This window comes from Dicentrarchus labrax, unplaced genomic scaffold (assembly GCF_905237075.1).
Source record: "Dicentrarchus labrax unplaced genomic scaffold, dlabrax2021, whole genome shotgun sequence".
Taxonomy (NCBI): Eukaryota; Metazoa; Chordata; class Actinopteri; family Moronidae; genus Dicentrarchus; species Dicentrarchus labrax.
Window position 1 is genome coordinate 8,470,487 of NW_026136711.1, and position 19,166 is coordinate 8,489,652.

A 19,166-nucleotide genomic window follows, 5' to 3' on the forward strand; every position below is an offset into this window, starting at 1 on the left:
TAACTGAGACTTCTACAAATGATCACCAGTGGGGGGAAAAAAAGACATAATAACCCAATGAGAACTCACACTGTCTCCTCAACTAACACACGCTTCACACTGACATGTAACAGAGATATTCTTCATCTAATAGTGTTGTGTCTATGTGTGAAGATGTGTCTGTCCTCTGTACTTCCTTTCCTACATCTTGTAGAGTGGAAGCTCCTCAGCACTTTTTTCTTGCTGGCGCATTAACACTTCACTCTGAGTGTTGCACACACAAACACAAAGCTAAGTGATATTTTAGGTCAGCCTAGGGCAGATACAAGTCCTGAAACCAGCCGGCAACATGGTCATCACGCTCTGAACAACAAAGTGAGTAAATCTGATTTTATTCATCACCATCTGCTGTTCACTGCCAACACAGTCAGTACTGTTTACAACACGATATAAAAGCTTACAGTTTTTGCCTGGCTCACTTGATTACAATGGCTCCTTGGTAGTTTTTACTAGCAGGATATGGTTGATTATGATGGTCTATTGCACCATGGGTAGTGTGCTGTTTGGGATTTCTATAGGCTGTCCTATAGTGTTTTACACATCAAGACCTACCAGAAAACGGTAGAACTTGCTCCTGTTGATGTGTATACAGTAGTATTTGATGACTGGGAATCTGAGAGAGTTGTTGAAAATTGTATGAGAAACTATGGTGGTTCCAAATAACATGGAAGGCTCTATCTTGGGGGTTTGTCCGTTCAGGGCTACCGTAGAAACATATCGTTCCAACATGTGGGACTCCATGGAAGGTGACCTGTGGCATCTGTAGATAAAAACAGCTCATTCTAAGATAACAAAAACACAATGATTCTCATATTCAGGTGATTATACAGTAATAAATAAAACATACCTATGAATATTATATTCCATTTCTGCCAAAAGATTCTACACTGGACCTTTAATACACTTAATCTTAAATCTTTAATGTAACCTGTGAGGAAAATACCTATGAAGAAACAAAACTAAACAATTTCCAAATGAATCATCTGAATGAAAAGGTCAGGCTCTGTGCTGGAATAGGGAAAGGCATAAAATAAACACACCACGTAACGTGTGTGACCAAACCCTCAAAGTGTAAGATGACTGATATCCCATTATGAGACAGAAGGCCTGCCCACAAGTCTCACATGAAGCATGATAGAAACCTGTTCCTTTAATCTCCAGCCTCTGTTCCCCAGTGAGCCAGAACGTCCTCACCTGTTGGCAGGAGTGTGTGTCCTGGGATCGTCTCACACACATGCTGCCACACACCGCCGAGCTTTAGAGGGAAGTTGTGATTGCACTGGGTGAGCTGCTGCTGGCACTTCTAGTAGCCACTTTTGTTCCTTGTTGAGAGATCAGAGAGCTTTTATGAGGCAAGGGAAGCAACTCAGTGGCTTATCGCTTAATGCTTAATAGTGCATCTGAGAATGACTGTTTAACAGAAACAGGAGCCTCTTGTTTAACGACTGACTGAACTTAACAACACACAGAGTGTCAGATAAAAGATTAGCAACTGATGATGAGTTGTCATAAAGTAATTCCATTCAGTATGTGTGAAACAAAGTGCTTTTTTGTGTCTATATGGCTCACTATTGGTTGCATATACTGTACCAGATCAGGAGATATTAATGGAGCCTCTCATTCTCAGGATTAACAGTAAACTTTGTCAGTGTTGTTATTGTGTCAGCAACATGTAGTTAACACATTTACAGTATATTCACAGCCCGAACACCTCAAATCCCTGCTGCTTTTGTCTGTAGCTTAAAGGTGCTATTCATCATCCTGAGACTCAACCAACCGCCGATCAGGGTGTGTAATGAATTGAGAATCACTTTCTGAAGTCAGTTCTGGATGAGAAGAAAAATACAAATTGTAGTGAGTCATCCATAATGCCTACCAATGACTTTAAGTGACCCCATTTATGCACGTCATTGCCACGTGTAAATATAACCAGGAAAATGGATGTTAATTAAAGGTGTAAATGTTGGTAAGACATTTGGAATGTGGTCCCAGTCAGCTAGCTTTAGAGTTGCAGGTAAGCAGATTTAGTTTCCTTTGGACAGAGCCAGGCTACTTTGATGAACAAGTGTATCACTGCAAACTGCAGTGCAAATGCAAACCTGTTTCTGATTGGTATTCAGCCATGGAAATTTACACACACACACACACACACACACACACACACACACACACACACACTTTTAACATAATTATTTTTCCAAATAATCACAAACTATCCACAGGGAAATTGTATATTTGAAGGAAAAAAGTTGTACAAAGGGGTGGAGAAGGTCAAATTAACTATTTAACTATTACTACTACTACATATAAGCTATAGGAACCCCCTAATCCAGAGATGGAGAAAAAGAGTGAGAGAAGGTCAAACGTGTCCTACACGCCACACTTTCTGACTGCCGGCACAAGAGGAGAGGGAGAGACTCCGGCGCTGTTGGCAGAAGAGCCGTAGACCGCGATTACTCTGAGCAGCATGCATGGGGATGAATTACAATATAATACATTTTAATGTGTTTCTCACTTTTTCCTGATTGCCCGAATAAGATGCTTAATTTATCACTAGTCCCTTTTTAGAAATAAAGTCGCTAAGAGGGTCTGAAAAGTTACTATACTAAGCAAGAAAGTTGCTTGGCAGCACTGGTGCCGATTCCAGCTCACATTTGAAGTGATACAGTATATTCTATGACGCATACAGATACCAATTTCATTTGTAATGGTAAATGTCTCTACTGTCCCACACACATCCATTGTATCTGTTTTTATTGTCCCTGAGGCAATGGGACGTCCTTAGTTTTGAGAGCTGCCAGCAAGTTGAAAGGCAACCTGACCCCGCCTCTTCCTGCTACCTTAAGCTGCCTGTCAAAATGCTACCAGTAGTTGCAGTAGGTAGGCAGATGATATGATCAGTATTTATACTGGGTATAAATGTAAAGACTCGTAGATCGGATGTCATTATCCAGATCATGTATCCAGATGCAGATTGCATGTTAAGTATATGCAGGTGTAAATTGGGCATACGGTTCAGTGTCAACAAAACAGGTTTAATTCCAATACAACTTAACTGTTTGCAATCTTCATCCAACTGAAAATGACTTCATAAATGAAAGGTGCTTTTTTTTCCATCTACCAGGCCCGCTGTACAGCAGACCAGACAGTGCTTCTCTCTGTCTGAACCTCCCAGGAAGACACCACGCTGGCAGAAGATGTCCACAAGTTGGCCTGGAACGGCAAGCGTTGTTCATTCTTGCAGAACAACAACTAAAGCCGAAAAAAATAATAAGGAACATAAAGAAAGTTCTCTGTTGTTCTCTGAAGACGACGTCTCTTGCACAACACATCATGACATGGAAATCTTCCAAATCTGACAACCAGCCAAAACCCCTCTGGGAAGCCCTTTTATTCACTGACATGTACCAATTATTTCATATTAGGACTAAATACTGTGCACAACAAAGATATTACATTGAAACGAGACGGTAAAAAAAGAAAGGAGTGGTGGTTCAAAAGGAGGCAAAGGGAACAAACCAAAATGGAAAATCCGTCACAGGCCCGGGTGTGGAAGTTGTTAATGGTGAACGCTTTATCATGTGGCGTGGAGGCATGCATGGCTGCAGGAACCGTCTACATCCCACCTCTACTGCTGCAGGCGGGCATGGAGGAACGCTACATGACTATGGTGCTCGGTAAGTTGATGAACCATATACACTCAGTGACCATGGGTGGAGAGACTGGATGTTAATAGGCATGATTTGACACTGCAAGACAGAAGCAGTTATTGTATTTGTACTGACAATTATCTTACAGCATGGTGGGACAGCGGTTAGAACTGTGGCCTCACAGTCCTTGGTGCAGTACAGGTAGCTGGGATCTAATGTTCTCTGTTCTATGTTCTCCCCGTGTTCATGTAGCTAAGTTTGAAACTTCACAATTATGTAATAATATAATAATCAGAGAGTCAATTAAGGAAACAAGAACATTCTTGTCATTTAAATATTCATAAAACTACAGACTGAAAAGTGTTGCATTGTAGGACGTATAAGATAAAAATACAAAGGTGAGGATAATGCACTCATGGCTTTACATTAAGAAAATCTTTATATATGTTTTACTTGCAATTCAATTCAATTCTGTTTTATTTGTATAGCACCAATTCATAACAGAGGTTATCTCAGGAAGTCCATGAGCCAGGGGGGTTGATCGGTATCATCGGGGGGACAAATGCTATCATTGTTTTTTGGCAAGGTATACACCCCTAGTACTAGTAAAAATCACGATAGCAGTGCAGGGGTGGTAGCGAAATCCCTTTTTTCAGCTCATGAAGTTACTAACTTAGTTAAGATGAATCCCTTTTGAAATCCCTGGTGTATTCTGGTTTAGGCTCATGGTAGGGATATTGTCAATATTCTATAATATGGTGCTTGTATCTTGGAAAGGGGACCTTTAGGCTTTCATTTAAGCCCAGTACTGAATCTGCCTGACAATACACAGAGGCCTCACATGACTTCTTTAAACCAGAAATAACATACATTTACCCAATTTCCACCTAAACTTTATGCTTGCTTTACCCTGGGGCCTTAAATTAGAACATCAGGGACACAAAACTCAGCAACTTCAATACTCAAGGCACTCTTCAAAATAGAATAGAGCGAATAGAATGGACAAATAGGATGGAGCCCTATTAGTTGTAAAAGTCAATAAAGAAACAGGTTGTAAAGTCAATATATTTGATCAAAGACTGGTTTGTATGTTGCTATCCATTATTTTATTATCTAATCATCATCATTCTCACCAGAACTGAGCAACAAACTGGAGGCATTTACATGTGTCCTCTATGCCCAAAAGCATCAACCACCATGATCAACAAGCTCAGGTACCACCATTCTGTGCAAAGAAAGGTGAAATCGAGTCATCAACTCCCACCGTGCAAGGATAGCTTGAGGCAACCAGTGATGGGAATAACGGCGTCATAAATAACGGCGTTACTAACGGCGTTACTTTTTTCAGTAACGAGTAATCTAATTGATTACTCTTTCCATCTTAATAACGCTGTTACCGTTACTGCCAAAAAATGCGGCGCGTTACTATAATTGAAGCTGTTTTTTTCATCAGAGCAAGTAGATCTCTGAGCCGAGAGGCAAGGACTTTTTTTACTGTTCTTCCTTGGTTAGTGGGCAGTGCACGAGACAAGCGCATAAATGCTGACGATTGGTTTGAGGTTGAGTAAAATTTCATGGTAAGCCAATCAGAGGTAGAGTTGGGCAGGTGTTCGAAAGCATGCATAGTCGGACACACAACAAACAACACAAGCGAGTCAGTCAACGAGAGACAGGTATGGCGAGCCTAAATAATCCAAAAGTAGCCTTCTCTAAATGGAAGTATAGCCATTACTTTTCCCTCCAAGAAATTAAAGGAATGAATGTAATGGTGAAATGCACATTATGCTATTATTATTATGTTAGATTGAAAGCACCTCATATTGTTACACTGTTCTACTTTTTTGAGGAAGAAAATACTTGAAGTACAGTATATCTACCAATTGTCTGAAGTTTTTTTTTATTGGCACTACAAAGAGTGTATATATTTGTTATTAATTTTTGGTATAGTGATTAACAAGCATAATTGAATTTTGCCCAGTTGTGGCCTGTTGAGGAGCAATAAATATCAAAAGTTCTAAAACATCTATTGTGTTATTTGTATCGATCCACTATATAAACATAATATCTACATACATGGCATTTGATAGGAGGCTAGTCTCACTTTGTCCCACAGCAACATTAAAATAGTTTAGATTTGTGTACATTGTTTCTGTTAATAATGGATTGTATTAAGTGTCCATTTCATTAGAATATTCAGATTTATCATAAATAATTGAACATGCACATGTATTTTAAGTTCTGTTAAAGAGGGGTGGAGGTGGGGTCACATTTGAGCATTTAAAAATGTACTTGAAAGTAACGCAATAGTTACTTTCTGAAGTAACTAGTTACTTTTATAATTTGTAACTGAGTAACTAATTTAGTTACTTTTTGGAACTAATTACTTTTTAAAAGTAACTTGCCCAACACTCACTGTGAGCTAACTATCAGGCTGGTATTTGGAGAAGATGTTTAGAAAAGGACCCACAAGTACCAAGCCCTGTTGGCAGAGGAGGAAGGTGAACAGTTGGTGCTGCACTGGATGGAAGGCCGGCCAGCACCTGAAGCTCTCCTGGATCTACTCGCCTGCAACTACACAAAAAAATGTTCACTCGATGTATGTGTCTTGCAAATGGCCTCAGGTGCACAGACATGTGTAAACTAACAAAGTGTGAAAACCAGGCGACCTGTGTAGAAAGTTCAGATTAAGACGAGGACGACATGGAGAATGATGCTGATTAGATAATAAAATAATGGATATCAACATACAAACAAGTCTTTGATTAAATATATTGACTTTACAACCTGTTTCTTTATTGTCTTTTACAACTAGTAGGGCTCCATCCTATTTGTCCATTCTATTAGCTCTATTCTATTTTGAAGACTTGTGCTGGCTGCACAAGTCTAATTTAAGGCTCTCACAAATAAATAGTATGGGTATATTATACATTTTCTGAATCATCAGAGTGCCTTGAGTATTGAAGTTGTTGAGTTTTGTGTCCCTGATGTTCCTTGATGCCCCAGGGATAAAAGAAAGCATACAGTTTAGGCGGAAATTGTGAGAAAATGTGTGTTGTTTCTGGTTTAAAGAAGTCATGTGACCTCTGTGTTTGTCAGACAGATTCAGTACTGGGCTTAAATGAAAGCCTAAAAGGTCCCCTTTCCAACGATACCAAGCACCATATTATAGAATATTGACAATATCCCTACCATGAGCCTAAACCAGATATACACCAGATTTCAAAAACGGAATTTATCTTAGGGGGTTAGTAACTTCATGAGCTGAAAAAAGTGATTTCGCTACCACCCCTGCACTGCTATCGTGATTTTTCTAGTACTAGGGGTGTATACCTTGCCAAAAATCACTATGAGACTTTGTCCCCCCAGATGATACCGATGGCCCAAATTTGGGGCCCTGGCTAAGTGCATCATTCAATAATGCACTTAGTCCCTCTTATGGTGATAAAGGCTATAGGTTGGTTATCACTGTAACAGTAAAGTTTAGTATCTCTCAGCAACAGAACTTTTCCTAAGAATTTACTCATTACTCATCAACAGCTTAAAATGATCATATAATTAATATCTATTTTTTTATTTCAAAGTTCCTTAATTTTCTCAGTGGCTCTGCATCAAGTTATAGTTTAAAAAGGCTTGTTTGGTATCTGGTCTAGAGACAAAAACAGGGACTTTTTCACAAGAAAATCTTTTTGAGGATTAGGGCTAACCAAGTGGAAACTTCCTGGGCTGAAAACTGCAGTTCCTCAAACAGCCACTTGAGGCTGGCTCCAAAAGCGAGTCAATCTCCATAAGTCAAGATGCCCAACTTCACAGCCGAAATGAACCTTTCCAGCTGTACAAAAAACTGTTTTGGTTTCTATAGCTTAATTTCTTGTTCACGGTAACTGTAAATTATATTAGGGCTCAAAGTTATGCATTATTAAGGGAGTGGTCACTTTGAGTGACAGGTGGGTGCCGTCACAGGTGGTTGATTTCACTAACCAGACTTCATTTGGCCCGCCTCAGCTCCACCCACGCTTCACAATCACTCCTCAGAAATCTACTGTATGGGAGACTATGTCCATGTTTTGGGATCAACCGATTAGTTTGGGTAGGTATGCTTAACTCTGATATAGTAGCGCCTGGGATGTCACACTCTTTCTAACATAACCTTTAACCCCATGTAGCTAATAATGTACTTGGCTAATTAAATGCCAACTCTTTGCCATAGACATTATGCTTAAGATACCACTCCAACCAGGCAATAAGCTAGGCAGGCATACTAGTGTTAGCAGCTTGCGTTTAAACAGAAAAACACATTTTTTAATCCATTCCTCACACTTCCGCTCTTGTATTTTTGATTTTGTAAAGGCAATAAAAAAGCCCCAACGTTCCAAACTCTTTGTATGGCTTTTACTGTGGGTGTAGAGAACATACGTGGTACTACAAAAATAGCATTTTTCTTAGTGAAGCAGACATGTCTAACATACCAGTTTTACTTATCTAACAAGTTAAGTTTAGTTCTCCGTGCTGAAAATTCTGCCTAAATGTTTTTCCCAGTCTTACCTGCCCATTCCTCACTGGTAAGTGAATATGTTTTCAGAACCAATGTAATGAATTTAACAGGCTGCCTCTTTCTGCCAGCAATGAGTCCAGTTCTGGGTTTGATCTTTATACCCATGATTGGCTCAGCTAGTGACTCGTGGCGTGGCCATTTTGGTCGGCGGCGGCCGTTTATCTGGATGCTGAGCCTGGGGGTTTTACTGGGCCTGCAAGTCATACCACAGGCCTGGCGCCTGACTGTGCTGATGTCCCCGCAGCACCCTCAATGGCTGGAAGCTGTTCTGCAGGCTGGAGGTGTGTGCCTGATGGACTTCTGTGGACAGGTGAGTTACTGTCTGGCTTTCGCAAACCAGATGTTTAATGTTCAAAACTCCAAAACTAAATAATTTATCCGTTAATACATTGTTAGTTTGACAAATTTACAAGTGCTTAAAGGACCAGTTTGTAGGATTTAGTGGTATCTCGTGGTGAGGTTGCAGATTGCAACGGACTAAATACCCCTCTACTATTTCAAGTGTGAAAGAGAAACTACAGTGGCTGTGAAACTCAAAAAACCCAAAGGACCCTAACAGAGCCAGTGTTTGGTTCGTCTGTTCTGGGCTACTGTAGAAACATGGCAGACTCTAAAGAAGAGGACTCACTCCCTCTTTAAAAAAGCAGCTCATTCTAAGGTAACAAAAACACAACAGTTCTTATATTCAAGTGATTATACACTAGTGAAAACATACCTATGAATATTATATTTCTGCCAATAGATCCTCCTTAATGTTTCAGAGACCTTTAAGAAAGTACCTTACTTCATAATATTGGAAACTTCATTGTGAAAAAAAAGAGTTGAAATAGTTTCTCAGCAGCACAGATAACACAAAACAGAACAAATCTGCAAAAGAAAATGTGTGTAACAGATGTGCTAAAAAAAAAACACTAACAACACCACAGTAGTACTGTCAATAGATTTTGAACATTGAACTGTTTTAGACAAATTCACCATCTATTGAATCAAGTAACTTGTATTGAACTGTATGATTCATATAAGGTATATGTGCTTCATATATTAAGGGTGTAACACTGCTGTTCATGTGGCAGCTGTTACGAAGGTATTATGAAACCTTTCCAGTTTGGGATTACTAAGTATACTCAAATGAAGAGGAACACTGCTGTAGAAAATTTGATCACTAAGACATACAGCCTACCACTTATCAGGGCCGATCCAGAGGGGTGGCATTGGGTGGTAGCTGCCACCCCTAAAAAAATGCCTGGCCAACCCAGCTGCCACCTCAGTTTGGTGTCAAATTTAACACATTATTTAAAAAAATTAATGTATAATAAATCAATTATGGACACATTTTAGACTGACGGGATAAAGTTCAGTGAAAAAGGACTAATGTATCTGGAAAAATGTCTGAAGAGTTGGAAATAAAACAATTTATTGATTTCTAATGCCACCTTTAGATATTTCAGTAATGCCTCACTAATGTGTCACAATGATGTAGTGTTTTTGAGTTCAAATATCTCTATTTGGGGGCTTCTCCAAGCAAAAATTGATATATGTGATTGATGGTGATTAAATCAGCATATATTTCTGCCACCTTCTGACCACCCCATGAATTTTTCTCTATAGCTGCCCTGCCATTTATTTGAGTTTAGTTTAGTTTAGTTCACCTTGGGGAATCTTAAATGATGACTTCATCCTCCACTGGTAGGCATAAACATAAAATCATTGGATTATAGTATAAAATCTTCCCTCACTGCATGTCTCTTATCAACAATCTGTATCAGCTGGAAGTACAAAATATTATATTATTTCATCCATTTGTTAAGCCTTTAAAAGTAAGACATGACATATGAAACTTGTTGAACTGAGAGAAAATGGTAAATGCTGAAATGCGGTACGATATACATATATTACAAGCATACTATTCTTTATCAGGACTGTGTTGGTGTGATTTGGTCAGACTTGCCTGGCAGTGGTCTAGCAACATAAGCAAACAACCCCACAAGTATCATCACATTTTGTTTCAAATCATGCTTGGTGCATGGAAGTAGCTGACAAGTATCAATACACAGTCAAATGTGCCAAACATTGGGTGAGTATTCACGTTAAATGATGTTTTGACCTATCATTAGGCCTTGCAGTGGGTATCTGGCTGTGCCGTCAAGTTCAAGTTTCATTTCATTAGTTTCATCAGTTTTATTACACGCACAGCTAGGCCTGTGAAATAAATCTCAACACAAATGGAATGGCTGTAACAATACACTACATACAACATCAGTGGGAACATAAATTCACCGGCAGTATCATCTTAATGCCACGGCCCGCTCAGTAGTCCAACCACCACTGCATGCCTAGTTTCACTAGTCTTATTAATAGTTTCACTTCAATCTAGTAAGAGAGCACTGATACAAACCAAGTGTAAGTCCACCGTGACGCCACCTATTGGGCTGTGGACAGTCGTTTTAAAAGCCTCTAATCTGGCATTATGGCTGTCTCCATCTTTTTCTGAGCCCGAGGTGACCAGATTTGGAGGAGGGCGTGGACCTGGTGGGTGACATACTACGGGTTGGGCTGCAGTTGGTTTAGGCTCCGTTTTCAAGAAGAAAGAATTGCAGCCTGCTTGATCACAGACTTTCTAATATTACAGAAGAAGAGAACCCTAACCCAATGACACAAACATAAATATAGAATTCTCTCATGAAATAACAAAAATGTTCTAACTTTGGCATATTATTTATGTTGGTAAAATGGGATTCATCCTTCATTGTAATAAGGTGATTATGAAAACATGTTTTCAAGGTGCAGTGTAACTGTAATTGGGTGTCAGATAAGCCTTGTGTTGACTCCTCAGGCCTGTTTAACCCTGCTGGCGGCTATGCTGTCAGACCTGTTCCCTGCAGAGGAGGAAAACCACAGAGCATTCTCCGTTTACTCCCTGATGACCAGCCTGGGGGGGTGCCTGGGGTGAGGCACTTGTTAAACCTTTCTCTCCTAACTGGTTCTGTCTCTCACTTGCTGTTTTTCATGTTCATGAATGCATGCTTTACTGTTCGGCTTCTGTGGAGAACACCCATTATTCACTGTACGTCACTTGACTTTGTCTTTTCTGTCATTTGTCAGGTGATGTGCCTCAGGGACACTATTCATTCTGTGCATTCAAACAAATGGTGTTGTCTTATGTAGCCCACCTCTTGGCTTTCTGTACTTCGGTTTCCTGATTACTTGTCTGATGAAATTACATTTTAGTCATTTTGTTGATGCTCCAGGGCAGCATATTGGTAAGCGAGTACAGCAGGTCCCAGACCATGATTATTTTAAACTATTAGGCCTTTTCCACCAACAGGTAACTGACTCCATTCCAGTTTGGATACCTAGTTTTGAAACTTTTTGAGCATTTTGACCAAAAATCCGTTGGTAAATTGGTATAAGTGTCGAACCCATATTGGCAGTCTATCTGGATCCCTTACAACCAGCTCTCTGAAGTGGGCCAACTTTCACAAGAAAGTGAGACTAATGCTAGCAGGTACCATGTTCACCATTGCTAGCATGCTAACATTTGCTAATTAGTACCAAAAACAAGTGCAGAGGATGATGGGACTGCTTTTAGTTTTGCAGGTCATTTTACTTTTAGATAGTTATATTCAATGCGTTACTAATAAGCTATAACTTAATATTTTTGAGTTCAAATGTCTTCTTTTGGGGGCTTTTTTTCCCTTTTCCAAGCAATTGATCGATTAAATCAGCATATATTTCTGCCACTAAAAGGCGTCAGTCAGGGCATCACCAAAGTCATTAAGATCCAACTTCTGGGTACTTTGAATGTCTCTAGGATATCATTTCATGGTAATCCATCTCTGGTAGTTGAGATATTTCAGGTTGGACCAATGTGCTTGGATCTGTCAGAATGGGGGGCAGCGGTGTGCACATCTGTCTGCCTGAGTATATTGTTTATTCTCCCACTAGGGGGTGCAGTTTCTTTCTTTATTGACAGACTCTGGACAGCCGCTATTACATATGAATAATATATATATATATATATATATATATATATATATATATATATATATATAAAATCAAGTAAGTGTGATCTGTGGACATAATTTTCAATCTTAAACTCTTACTTTTAAAACTTACATTCAGGTTCTTCCTTCCTGCCATGGACTGGAGCCAAGTACCCATAGCTACATACCTGGGAGGGCAAGAGGCCTTTGTCTACGCCCTGCTCACCTTCCTCTTCCTTAGCTGCCTCTTCACCACCGCCTTTATCCCAGAGGAGACTGGAACCAGAGGAGGAGAGGGGAAGACTGTTGCCCGCAGCCCTTTGAGAAGCTGGAGCAGCAGATACTGCCCTCACTCGTTCCTGCTCCGGCCTCAGCGTTACCTTGTGGCGCTGGGCCGATGTGCGTCAGCATGTATGTCAGTGTTCCCTCGTGTGTATACAACGTGTGTGCGTGTGCCGGCGGTCATCTGGAGACTGTTTGTGGCGGAGATGTGCAGCTGGATGGCGCTAATGAGCGTCATGCTCTTCTTTGCTGACTTTATGGGGGAGGCATTGTACCAGGGAGTTCCCAGTGCAAAGCCACAGTCACAGGAAAGAGAACACTATGATGAAGGTAGGGTAAGTGCTTCTTTAGCCCCGCCCATTCAGGTTTTACTCAACCAATGGGATTCATTTGCCTTATAACCACTTCATTCCTGTCTGTCCAGGTGTGCGTATGGCCAGTCTGGGTCTCTTCTTGCAGTGTGTGGTGTCGGTGCTGTGCTCTGTGCTCATGGACCGCTGGGTTGCTCTGCTGGGAGTCAGGGTGGTGTACATCAGCGGCGTAGCTCTGTTGGTGTTTGCCACCATCGTTCTGAGTGTCTCGGAAAGTGTGATAACGGTCACTGCCATGGCGGCTGTGACAGGATACACACTCAGTGTCCTTCAGGTCCTGCCATACACCCTGCTATGTCTCTATCACTCAGATATACAAGTAGGTTAATCTCTCAACCACACTAGACATTTACATATAGACATGCAGGGAAGAGTCAGTTTTCACACCTATTGATGCTGATCACTTTGTATATTGAGTATACATGTCAATAAAATTAGAGTTTGCCAAGCAATGTAGTCTAAAGAAAAGATGAAGCTGTGTTTGATTTATGAAACTTGAAGTAAGACACTGTCCTTTAAAGAAAAACTATTTATATAATGCAATTGAAAAATGAAAAATCTGCCGTCTATATGTTGCTTTCAGTCTTTTGGTCTAAATGTCAAGTAGCAATATGCATTAATGTCTGCCACAGTGTTTTTTTTGACACCAACTTGAGGGGACATCAGAAGGTTTCCAATTCTTCACAAAGTGTCTTTAAGAACAACTAAAGTGAATATTTCAGTACTTCTTAAAGGAAAGGAATAGTTTAAAGTTTCACTTTCTTGCTGAGAATGAGATAAGATTAATACCAGTCCTAAATATTTACATTACGTTCGGAGCTGGAGTCGGGATGTGGTTAGTGTAGTACCAGTACCAGTCTTAGCGTAAAGACTGGTAGCAGGGAAAAACAGCTACACTGGCTCTGATCAAAGTGAAAAAGTACAAAAGCACCTCACAAGCATTAAGGGAGTTGCCACTAGATTTTTGTCTAATTGAGATGGGTCTTTTTCTTTTGTATTTTATAATTTATTTTTGTAGCACTCTGTTCCATGTTGAGTATGTTAATAAATCCATATAAATAATAAACATTTAATATAATGTATGTATTTACATTAGTACATTTTTACACATAATTTGGTAATAAATTAATTTAAGCAACAAAAACTCTGAGGAGCCACTTGGGAGCTGAAACAGTCGGCTCTTTTTAATGAGCCGAGCCAAAAGAACCGGCTCTCTAAAAAGAGCCGGAATTCCCATCACTAGTTTCAACTCTGGTTTGGTTGTGTAAACAAACCACAGAGAGGCTGTGAGAGCTGCACAGGGGGAGGGGGAGTGACGTCTGTTTAGGACACAATACCTACATTTTTTTTTTACAGATAGATAAATAGTTATTTGCTCCTATATTAATGTTGTAAATCTCCTACATATAACCATTAAGTGTTTTTCTTTCTTGGCCATCTCATAGTGATAACAAGACTCCAGGAAGTCACTGCGCAATTCTCATTTGTATGTTTCTGTTTGTGTGCAGATTAACAAAGGCGACACAATGTCTTAATTAGTGAAAGGTGTTGGTAGGTGATTTTGATCTTTTTTGATCTTTGGAGACAACACTGCTTCCAGTCTTTATGCTAATCACTACCCTGCTTCAGCGCTGTACTCACGCACAGATATGAGAGTGGTAGTGATCTTTTGCTCTCTCAGAAAGAAACCTATTAAGAGAATTTATATATTCTCCACTACATAACTAATTACACAGTAACTGATCTCCATTTTAGTGCTTGCATCCTTTTGCTCATCTTTTATCCTTCACTCTTCAAGGCTTTTTTCACATCATCCAAGCCCAGACCTCCTCAGCTCAACAAAAATGTGGCTGTAGCAGTGCGTACTGAGCCCCTCATCTCCTTGGGTCCAGCCACTCCTCATGCTCAAGGCCACACAGGGGGACTGTCTTCACCTGGGGCAGAGCCCGCTGTTGGCTCGCCCCATGTTTTACTGTTTGTGGCTGGAGGTGACACAGGTGACACGGACTGCACACCATTCTCACAAAGAGGGATGTGTTTTGACATGGCAATACTGGACAGCGCCTACCTGCTCTCACAGGTAACGTGGATCATTTATTTAAATTACTTGATTGTTAATTATTTATTAGGAAGAAAACAGTACAATGTGAAGCAAGTTCTAGATTTAAGCCAAATACAGTATGTTTAAATGTCTAAATGAGCTACAGGAAGAACATCAAGAAAATCATGATATATGCTATACTATTCTAATGCCACTGGAGGAGCATTTTGCATTTTTTGATCAAATTACTGTTGAAAATATGTATCTATGGACTTGACAGTTTAGGAGACATCTAACATGACTAAATAACCCAGCTCTTTCACTGTTTAGCAAGTCCAAAACCGTTTGTGCTGGAAACACCTTTGTGCATCTTGCAAGTCATCAAACTCAGCTAGTGTCTGTGACCTCTTGCTCTGCAACTGTGTAGCCTTTGCCCAACAGCAAACAACAACATATCCGTTGTATGCCCGAAGGTTTCTGTTCAGTATGTGAGAGAGTGTGTCAGTCACCTCTGCCCAAAAGCTCTTAAAAAATACAGCGTGGGTGAGAGAGTGCTGACACACAGCTGTGCGTATGTAGCTGTAGCTCAAAATCTGTTTGGGGGTTTGAGACACAATAAAACCAGCTAATACCGACAGCTAATGACCGATACCGCCAACTGGCTGCAGCACTGAATACTAGCATTTAATATATTGTCAGCTTTCTTCACCCTCACCACTAAATGCCATCTAACAAACAAAAAACCAAAAAATTCAAATTTCTTCTCAAATGCACTAGCTAGGTCAAAAATGTAATGTGACAAATTGACAGCACAGCAAAATTGAAAAATGACTGTTGTGGGGCTGGCTTTCCTTTGCCATTGTTGCATGTTGTGCGTGGGCTTCAGTGGTCTGTAGCACACATTTCTGCTATTGTTATGAAAACCAACTGTACCAACTGTGCCTAGCAACAGCTAACATCGGAAGGATGCGTTGCTACTGATTGGTTAAGGCAAAAAAAAACCAAATCCACCCCCACCACCCCTTTAATGTTCGACCAAATGAATAAAACAAAATGACAATTAAGTCTTATTATCAAGTTAGTAAAACAGGCGTATATTGTGATCATTTGAGACACAAGAAGTGCTAATATTAATGATTGAATGAAACTCTTCAACATTGCATTGTAAAATAAATTAGCAATTAGGCCTTTAAATGCATTGCAAATGATCCTGATCAGCCATTTAAAATGTAATTGTGTATCTCCTGCAGGTGCTGCCGGCAATGTGCCTCGGCTCGATAGTGCAGCTGACTAACAGTGTGAGGGCTTACATGGCCTCTGCCTGCTGCTTCAGCCTGCTGGCTTTACTCTGCTCTACCAGGGTTGTCTACAGCCATGCTGACCTCCAACGCTGACCACCTCTCCATCAAGAACATCAGCAGAGGATACAGTGTCACCTCTGATGCTGAAGTGGTTACAGTTACTGTGTTCTTGAGGGTTTACAGATGTTCAGGGACCTGTGTGGGCATTGTGACATACATCAAGTAATCCTTTTAAGATTCGAGTTGTATTGTCATTGCATTCAAGGTACATGCCACGTGTCAAATGTAGCATCAGTTTAAGGCAGCACATATTTTCTCAATGCCGTTAATGTGAGATGTGGATGTTGCTTTAATCACACTCAGAGCAATTTGTTGCCAGTAAAATCAGTGCACTGAACTATGTTCATGTATTAAATGACTTTGTTTTTATTATATTCGTGTATAGGCAATGATAGGGAGTGATATCCTGCTGTGTACTGTTGCTAAGAAACCACACTGGAGTCTTGACACTCCTTGTGTGCTGAATTATGCTGCAGTCTCCTCATCCATATGCTCTGTTTGGCTTCTATGGAGGACACACAGCCAGCGTGTAGTAACTGAATTACGCTAATTACTCTATAGAGAGAAAAAAAATATCAACCTTTCAAATGAAGCTACCTTCCCAGCCAGCTGTCTCAGTTGTATAGAGCCATACTGGTTATTCATTATCTAGGTCAATGACTAAGATATCATTTTGTCCTACTATTGCTCCACCTCTGGCACCATTATGTCAACATCTCAGGGACAATATTGACATGTCAAATTTTACAATGCATCTGTCAGATTTTCTTATCTAGAATGAGTCTAGAGGCACCTACAGTGTGACCAAGGACATTCAAATATTGCACTGATGTCAGTCTGTCATTAAAGTTACTTGGATATGTTGCATGTGAAAGATACCTGCAACAGTTTATTTGCAATGCTCTGTACATACAGCTGTTGCTGTTGTACGTCTTCCCACGGGGTGTTAACTACAAGCAGTGAACGTGTGTGTGTGAAAAGCAGAGAATTTGATGAGACGATTATTATTCTCATCTTCATGCGTTAAGTATGGAGCCAGGAGGCAATTAGCTTGGTTTAGCATACAGACTGGAAGCAGGGGGGAAACTGTTAACTAAGCTCTTTCCAAAATTCTAAAATAACTATACCAACACCTCGAAAGCTAAGTAATTAAAGTTGTATCTTGTGTGTTTAATCCCTGTTGATTGTATCATCTAACTCTAAGCAAGAGAATAAGCATTTTGTTGAATGCCTGTAAGGCTTGTTTTTAGCTTGACCAACATATTTATCCATCATTTTCAAAGTGTTTACCTGAATCAACAGCCATATAACTCTATCAATCCACAGATGATTCCATAGGAGTAATATTGTGTGTATATATGAAAATATACATGTGCCACCATGAGTTATAGAAATGGGAAGTAAGAAAGTACAAATATTAGTTTTTTCACTCCCTATATTTTTACACCGAAATCTGTGCTTTCTACTCCTTCAAAACAAGCTTGTTACTTTCATTTTATTAATGCATTTGAGAGGAATAAATGTCTTTTGTGTCATTGTACGCCTTCCCTACATCAATAACGGTGCATATCACGCGTGACATGATGAAACAAACAAGAGAGGGTGACTCACCGTTTGGAAGTTTCTGTTAGCTTTGCACAGAAAGGTAGAAATATCCTTCAGAGAAACCAGGAGAGTAGTTTTTACTTTTATACTTCAAGTACATTTCAGAGCCTGTAGTTTCTCACTTTTATTTGAGTAAAGCAGTTGAATCAGTACTTTTATACTTTTATCAGAGTATTTTTACAGTATCTGTACTTCTGCTTGAGTAAAGAATGTGTGTACTTTGACCACCTCTGATGAGTAACTGTAATAACTCATGTATAACGGAGATTTTAATAATCATTTCATAATCCCTTTTGTGTGTGTTACCCTTGTTTATCAAGGTTTCTTGTATGTATTTAGAAAAAAGATTAATGGTGGAGTTTTTAAACCTTGGTTTAAATGTTATATTTTTATGTGTTGTTTAGTTTGCGCCTTTTGATACACAAATGCTGTAATTTTTTTTGTATCATTTCAATCATTTTCCCATCTCCTGTTGGTGTAAGGATGAATTATTTGGAATCTGACTTTTTGTCGTTGCTAAACCACCAGAGGGCGCCTTTGTACAACAGACCAGCAGCACACCTTTCCTTCTTCATCAAGTTCATGGTTGTACTGATAAATAATAGAGGGTCTCTAAAAGAAAAAGACATGTGAGGATATGGTTTCCTCATGGCACTTATACCAATGTCCTCAATGTGGTAATGATTTGAATAAATGCAAAGATTTTCAGTCTGAACTTTTTAGTGTCCTGTTTTCTTTTAGTGCATTTTGTTGTGGGCTTTCAAATTTGAATATCAATCAATCAATCAATTCAATTTATTGTCCTCCAAGGTGGACATTCATGTCCACATCACTGCACCTGCAGGCAACACCTTACACTCAACAAAGAAACACGCTTTCCACAATTAACAAATCCACAGAAAACAAAAACAAAAAACAAACCATCAAATAAATAATACATGACAGGTTACACACTCAGAGCACCCCTTGTTTAAAGCAGCAATTGCTGCAGGGATCAGGCTTTTTCCATAGCGAGCTTTCTTGCACCTCAGTGTTTGGTACCTAAAGAGGCGACCATGATGAAGGATATGATTCTTTCACATGATCATTCTGGTGAATGACGTGGACACGCAGTAACTCAGAGAAAACAAACAAAAGAAGTAAAGTAATCTGGGGATTTGTCTGTGGTTGAGTTAAAGCTGTAGTAGGTATTTTTTATGAAAATATATTTTTGTCATATTTGCTGAAACTTTCACTACATCCTGACAGTAGAACATGAAACAGATAATCTGTGAAACAATCA

The 19,166-nt window shown here is 39.7% G+C and overlaps 1 protein-coding gene across 2 annotated transcripts; it reads left to right on the forward strand.

Annotated features, from left to right (window-relative positions):
* The first annotated feature begins 234 nt into the window (after nucleotides 1-234).
* Nucleotides 235-18,599, forward strand: LOC127372584 (solute carrier family 45 member 3). Of its 2 annotated transcripts, none has more exons than XM_051416482.1 (8): nucleotides 235-354; nucleotides 3,164-3,716; nucleotides 8,310-8,551; nucleotides 11,075-11,187; nucleotides 12,364-12,836; nucleotides 12,931-13,196; nucleotides 14,676-14,957; nucleotides 16,169-18,599. In XM_051416482.1, exons 2-8 carry the CDS (start codon nucleotides 3,563-3,565, stop codon nucleotides 16,310-16,312), a joined length of 1,674 nt encoding a protein of 557 aa, XP_051272442.1. In that variant the 5' UTR covers nucleotides 235-354; nucleotides 3,164-3,562; the 3' UTR covers nucleotides 16,313-18,599. The 2 variants fall into 2 exon arrangements, with proteins under 2 accessions (XP_051272442.1, XP_051272441.1); XM_051416481.1 differs by lacking the exon at nucleotides 235-354 and adding an exon at nucleotides 1,186-1,322.
* The last annotated feature ends 567 nt before the right edge of the window (nucleotides 18,600-19,166 follow it).

Bases quoted from the DNA above. Each gene is read 5' to 3' on its own strand.
- LOC127372584 (XM_051416482.1), top strand. From the start codon at position 3,563: ATGGAAAATCCGTCACAGGCCCGGGTGTGGAAGTTGTTAATGGTGAAC. The intron at 11,188-12,363 runs GTGAGGCACTTG...ACTTACATTCAG, and splicing joins AGCCTGGGGGGGTGCCTGGG to GTTCTTCCTTCCTGCCATGG. The intron at 13,197-14,675 runs GTAGGTTAATCT...TCACTCTTCAAG, and splicing joins TCTATCACTCAGATATACAA to GCTTTTTTCACATCATCCAA.